The sequence below is a fragment of the Branchiostoma belcheri genome, unplaced genomic scaffold, assembly GCF_001625305.1.
Source record: "Branchiostoma belcheri isolate BF01 breed outbred unplaced genomic scaffold, Haploidv18h27 scaffold63, whole genome shotgun sequence".
Taxonomy (NCBI): Eukaryota; Metazoa; Chordata; class Leptocardii; order Amphioxiformes; family Branchiostomatidae; genus Branchiostoma; species Branchiostoma belcheri.
Window position 1 is genome coordinate 1,662,885 of NW_017804276.1, and position 6,369 is coordinate 1,669,253.

Consider the following 6,369-nt stretch of genomic DNA (forward strand, 5'->3'; position numbering starts at 1 on the left):
AGCTGAATTACAGTATGGCATTACAACAAGAGAATTTTTACACGTAGTCTATACCATTAATACCCAATCTCTCTCTTCTCTTGGCTTGGCTTCGTGATCCGAAGATTGTAATCAATGCAAGTTAAAATGCCTTACGTTAGGCCTGCACATAAACACATATTAAAACTATTCAGTTAATTTGTTAAAACATATGAATACAACAATCTAGCAGGTAATCATGGTAGATGAGCAACGCCTGTACGTGTCATGTTTCATTAAGTAGATCAGCCAGGAAAGGCAGTGTAGTCTTGCGATACCTCTCAGTTCTACATTTGAACTGTGTTACATTATGTTTTGATCTAAGGTTCCTGTCATGCAGGCTTACACGGTTGAGGGACAGCCATGTCGAAAAACTTGTAGAATTCAGAAGTGAAGTAGCAAACTTATAACATAGCAGAGTATGATCATTACATCTTAAAGAGATAAATGTTTAATGTAATAGAAAATACAAAACGAGAAAAAGGTCAACAAAATAGAAAACATTAATTGCTGAAATTAGCTACTAGTAATCTGAAATTACAGAAAGCCATCTTGTCATTCTATGCAGTCTAGCAGATTGTGAGCAGAACGTCAAAAACCCAAGCCTGTTTAACATTCAAGCAGCCACAAGTTACTTTAGCTGATCACTTCAGCAGCTAAGTGTCAGAGAAAAGATTTTCATGTTACGGATGTGAAAATAAAGTTCAGTTTACCTATTATACACGGTATTATAAAGTCCACTACGCCAAGTTTGGTTGGATGGAAAACGACCTGCACTATTATTGGTATAATGGTAAAGTAGCCTGTCTGAGTTTAGATTTAAATCCTGTGCAATTAATTCGAAAGTTTTATTGCAAATTCATGCCCGAGGGCTAATTGCATGAACAGAAGAAACATTTGGTATAAAAACAGATAATTAGTACACATAGAACTACTGATAACTATTAAGAAACTACTATTTAAAAAAACTACTGGGTTTGACTTCTTTTTTGAAGACAGAGGAAGACAAAGGATCCCACTTTTTCTGTAATTTGTGGGTTTTCTGATGCTAAGAGGAGAGTAGTTTTCTTTTCATTTGTATATGATATATTATATATGAGTGGAAGTTTGTGTAGAATTTGGAGGCTACGTCAAAGAGTTCATTTCGTTCATTGCTATAGAGGGTACAATTTGAGATAAAATGCGTTTCGTCTTCCACCGTATTCAACGTACAATGTTTGCAAATTCGTTCATACACTAAGTCTTGGAGCTTCTAATATCGCCCTCTCTCAATTTTGAGAGGGTGTGCACTAATTCTTAATCTACTTATTGCAGAGCGAATGTTAAAATCGATTAAATCCATGTATTTTTCCATAGAATATGCTGTTTTACATTTTTTTTTTGTAGAACCTTAGCTTACCAGAATCAACATTTAACTTGTGGGGAAATAGTTTGTGCATACATATCAGAAATTCTTAACCTTAACATGGTGCATATAGATTTGATATCATACGAAGTGTTACATGAATAGAACAATTAATTAACAGCCGAAGTCTGTATATAATAATAATAGTTTATTGGCAACACTCCTTGTACATGGCAGCGTACAAAACCGCTGAATTACGTACACAGGTTTAAAAACAAACAATAAGGTGAGCTAAACAAACAAAAGACATTGACAAACAAGGTACAAACATAAACAAATACTGGCTGTACACAGATATAGATCAGAAGTATCTGCAAATATGTATAAGAAATGCCCATACGTTTGTTGGATGCTTCATAACCTCTCTATGATATAATAGAATTGACGAATTACTCATAAGGCAAAACTTGAATTTTGCACTGAATTTTGCTTGCACCAAATGGCAATTTGAACACAAATAATGCGTTCAAAATTTCATGTCTGAGTCATCTTTAAACACAATCAATTTGAATATTACGAGTCAGCAAAGAATACTACAATGTATATTGTCATGATAAAGCTTGCTTTGAAGTTTTGCATGTTGTCCATAACGAATACAGATCAATGTTTCAACACTGACGAACGCATTGACATGTTATCATCTCTAACTAACATCCTGCCATTTGACACAAACAACGTCACCGACAACGCCTTATGTTCAACCATTCTCAGGGGTAACCCCTCATTGTCGTTTGTCAACAACTGTAAAATATTTGATGTGGTTTTCAACTTTATTTTGCAGACAGGACGTTTTGTTTGATTTAGTTGATTGACTTTGATTTGTACACCAGCTCATTATGTACCTTTGTCATTTCTTCTTCTTATTATCATTACTTCGTTTTATTGTTTCCTTTTATGTGTGAGGAGACGCTAAGATAAGTTTTATAACTTTTTGCCCAATCCTCGAAAAATAAATGTGAATAAAATAAAATAATGTTTCAAGCATGTATTAATCTAAAATATGGTAAACAACATGCCAGAAGCTCTACTGAAACTGACAGTAAAAGGAACGTTTTGGTTTCATGGAAACTTTTAAGATTTTCTACTTTATGCTGTTACTTATATAACTTTATTAATCTACCAAATTGATGTTTTCACACACGTATAATATACACATAATTCAGTATAACAAGTTAACATCACAACGATTTGTTTACAATCATCCACCTCCTATCATCACGAAAGCCGACAGTGACTTGATTTTATGGATGAAATTTACGCTTAGCAAATATTTTAAGTTATAAAGAATTAGGCTCTAAGATGTTTTGCGCATACGTTCTTGATTATGCAGATAACAATACCTAATCCTCAACTTAACCATTGACAGACAAAGAGCTATATACAATACTACCTGGATAAAATACTATCTCCTGTAGTGACATAAGAAAACTTAGTTTGCTAACTCCTACTCTATATAAAAGAGTAGGAGTTATTCTAATAGATGAAATGCTATCTCCTAATCTAATTTAATAACCTTGGAATTATATTAATATTGTCCACGGAATTACATTTTGGGTATCTAAGGATCTTCTCCCTAGGTGTAGTCGAACTATATACAAATTGTGTCAATTCCCATTAAAGCAAGTGCTAAATTAAAAGTTTTCAAATAAGGTTTTATAACTGTGTGTAAAATGCTCCAAATGCATATTATATATTATATATGCGTGTTCAACAAGTCGGATAAACCTTTTTAGACAATTATCATAAATTGATAGATAACGTCACAAACGGTCTATGGATCGAGGCTGATGCCACACCTTTACCTGCCCAAATACATGGTCATAGGGACAGTTACCGCGATACTGATGATGTACATGACAAGACACAGCCTGTCCAGGACCTTAGCCAGCAGCGTGTAGTCAGACACTTTCTCTTCGTTTTCACGGCCTTGGTCAGCTCTCCAACTTCCCTGACCACGGCATTGGTCAGAACTCCAACTTCCCTGACCACCGTGATCAGCTCTGAAAGTCCAGATGATCCGGAACCATCCTCAGTAGGGGTCGATGGCTGCTCGTCCCTCCCGTTGCCATCACCGAAATACATAACTGTTTCGTCGACGGCCTCCGACACGTTATCGTCTTCATAGGCGCAGTTGGTCAGCTCTATGGCGGCGTGGTTGATCACGCCAGGCTCTTCATCGTTTGCTTCCTGATTTGCTGTCAGATCACCAAACAGCAGCATCCTTAAGAACAAAAACGTACATCTCACTGCTATTCATAATAATTCCTTTATTACTAGATCTTTATGTGCAGGAGTTGATATTTGTTTGGTTATAACATATTCAAATTAACGACATAACATGATGAAAGATGTTTGGTTCAGACAGACAAGATACAGGTCATCTGATTGAAGTCCTGGTAAGTTTCAGGTAAAATTTCCTGGTATTCAAGAAAATAATCATATGAAGAGTTAGATAAATGTATCAAAATGCCAACATGGAGGAAAAATGAATCATGATGCTGTAAAAAAATGTTTATCAGAGAAATTAATAAGGCCACAGCAAGTAAATTTTATGGATGACATCCTCCGCAGATTCCAAATCTAATGCGAGCGCGACGAAAAAAAAAAAACAAGGCGGGCCGAAAAAAACAAGGGTCTTTTGAATTTGAAATCATTGTACAAATGGTTTTAGTTCAGTAGGAACATCACATTTACACAGCCAGCATCACATCACTGCTTTAAGGTAAGAAACACAACATTAAATCAGAGCCTTTTCTTGTCTCCTCTCTTTATAGTTATCTGCCATCCACCTTCCGGCATGGCAACAGACATTTTTGCCCATTTTAGGCATGTTGACCACTGTCAGAACGCAACAAAATTTCTTTTTATTTTCCAAAATCAGGCGAAAATTAATGCGCGCGCTGATGTCATCCATAAAAATTACTTGCTGTGGCCTAAGAAAAGAACATTAAACTATCTAGAAACTCATTACAAAGTTGCAAGTGAGGTAAATTTTTAGATATTGTCACTTTATACACAGATATCATTGACGACATCCATTGCCATTTTGAATTCGGTGCGGTAAAACTGTAATTTCCAAGGTCAGGTCATTCTTTTAATGCAGTAAGTTGAAATAACCCTTTTCCATAGCATATATAATATATTTGTCAAGCCACACTAATCTAATTTTAGGGATGACATCCGCGCGCCCATTGACTTTCGCCTGTTTTAAAAATAAAGATCACATCATGGCCTGGGTGCCACCGTCTGTACATGAGTCCGTGGTAGTTTGTGACAGTAGGGAGTCTGTGGTAAGTACGGAGAACGGCACCCAGGCTGCTGACGCTTCACAAACAACAACACAGTACATTAGCGACTAATAAATTCCGCAAAAGGCCAGCATGTGCCGGCTTGTCGTAAAAGTACCGCAAATTCACAATAACAGCTTTGTATTCCTGTGGTTTAGCAGCATGTTTGGGGGCCTGAATTTTTTTATTCGTCCGTAGGCACTACTTTGGGGGTCTTCGGAGGGTCTTCGTCATTCATAAAATTAGGTCAGACCTCAGAGAAGGAAAAATATTGCTTGCTTCGTATCGTTGCCAGGATCTAGTTCTTCCAAATCCTCTAAGTATAAATAATGCCGAAAATATGCAAAGAAATGACATTTAATGTCAATATCAGACAAATTAACTTAATTTTTGTTTTACCACCCTAATTGGATTATATTGGATGCCTTGAAAACATTTTTAAAAAAACGAATAGTAGGTACTTTGACATGTAGCGCAGGAAAATTATCTTCGCCGCCGGAGACAGGCTGCCCTCCCGGTCATGAATGACGATGATGACCAGGGTGAAGAACAAGAATAATCCCATCAGGCCCATGCAGATGATGATTGCCGTAGCTGTAACATTATAGAGATGGTAAACAGTTTCTGTAATGGAGCTTTTTGTTACAGTCACATTTAACAAATGATTTTTAAAGCAATACGGTAATGTAGCATTGAATTTTACTCACCAAAAAATGGCAATACCCCCTTGACAGGAAGAACGTCCGTCACGAACACGAGGGACACGACCATGGAGAGTAGAATGGTCACTCCGAACGAGATCCGGTCGCCCCTGTCTAAGGGCATGACGAAGGTGATGATCATCATCGCGACCAGGATGACGCAGGGTCCAACAGTAGTGGCGATGTGGAACAGGGGGACCCGCGACAAGTGTAGAACGAAGCAAGCTTCCCTGTTGTCTTTAGCAAACATCTTGTCCTTCCGGTACCATTCGCCTTCGTTTTTCACGGCAGAAAAGGTGCCGCACTCATCAGACCCGTTCTCTTGGCCTTGGCATCCTGTATATATATGTATAATGTACGTTCCGCGACATCATACCTTAACCAAATCAGGGTAACCGTTGGAACTGACTAATCATACATCATTGATTATGCAAATAAATAACAAGCCTAATTTACATAAACTATCTAAGTTGATCATATTCTCAACCAAATGACAGTCTTATCTTAAGAAATAAGGTTATCGTAGAATTACTTTAATAAATTATGCAAATGAGGTCTTGATTTTAACTATGTTAAGCGATGTTCACTTACGCTGAACTTTCAAATACGGCAAGAATTAAATTCCAAGCAGTTACCACTCTAGAATTACTGCATTTCTATTAATTATGCAAACTAATTTAGTTATTCAAATTAAGCCCTCATTTACATAATCAATATCTTCCAATGTTACCTGAGCATAGCTCCTGCATAATTGATATCTAATTTTGTGAAGCATCACATAAGCTACCGAAGGAATCAAAATGACAACGATACGTCAATCAGTTCTTTAGTTATCCTCCCTTGAAGATGTTTTTAAACAAATCGCCCTGTACCAGTACCAAAACTGCTAGAGGACTCAAATCCATGTTATATTCTTTCGAGCACAAAATCCATGATCCTAGCATGTCCAGATCGCGAG

General features: G+C 36.9%; 1 protein-coding gene across 1 annotated transcript in view; it reads right to left on the reverse strand.

Annotated features, from left to right (window-relative positions):
• Window positions 1-2,996: 2,996 nt before the first annotated feature.
• Window positions 2,997-6,369, reverse strand: part of LOC109483215 (neuronal acetylcholine receptor subunit alpha-5-like) — a 7,438-nt gene continuing 4,065 nt past the window's right edge. The window contains exons 7-10 of the mRNA XM_019786193.1: window positions 5,418-5,747; window positions 5,172-5,304; window positions 3,347-3,644; window positions 2,997-3,011 (exon numbers count right to left, since the gene is read on the reverse strand). Coding sequence (XP_019641752.1) covers window positions 2,997-3,011; window positions 3,347-3,644; window positions 5,172-5,304; window positions 5,418-5,747 — 776 coding nt within the window. The remainder of the gene's footprint in view (window positions 3,012-3,346; window positions 3,645-5,171; window positions 5,305-5,417; window positions 5,748-6,369) is intronic.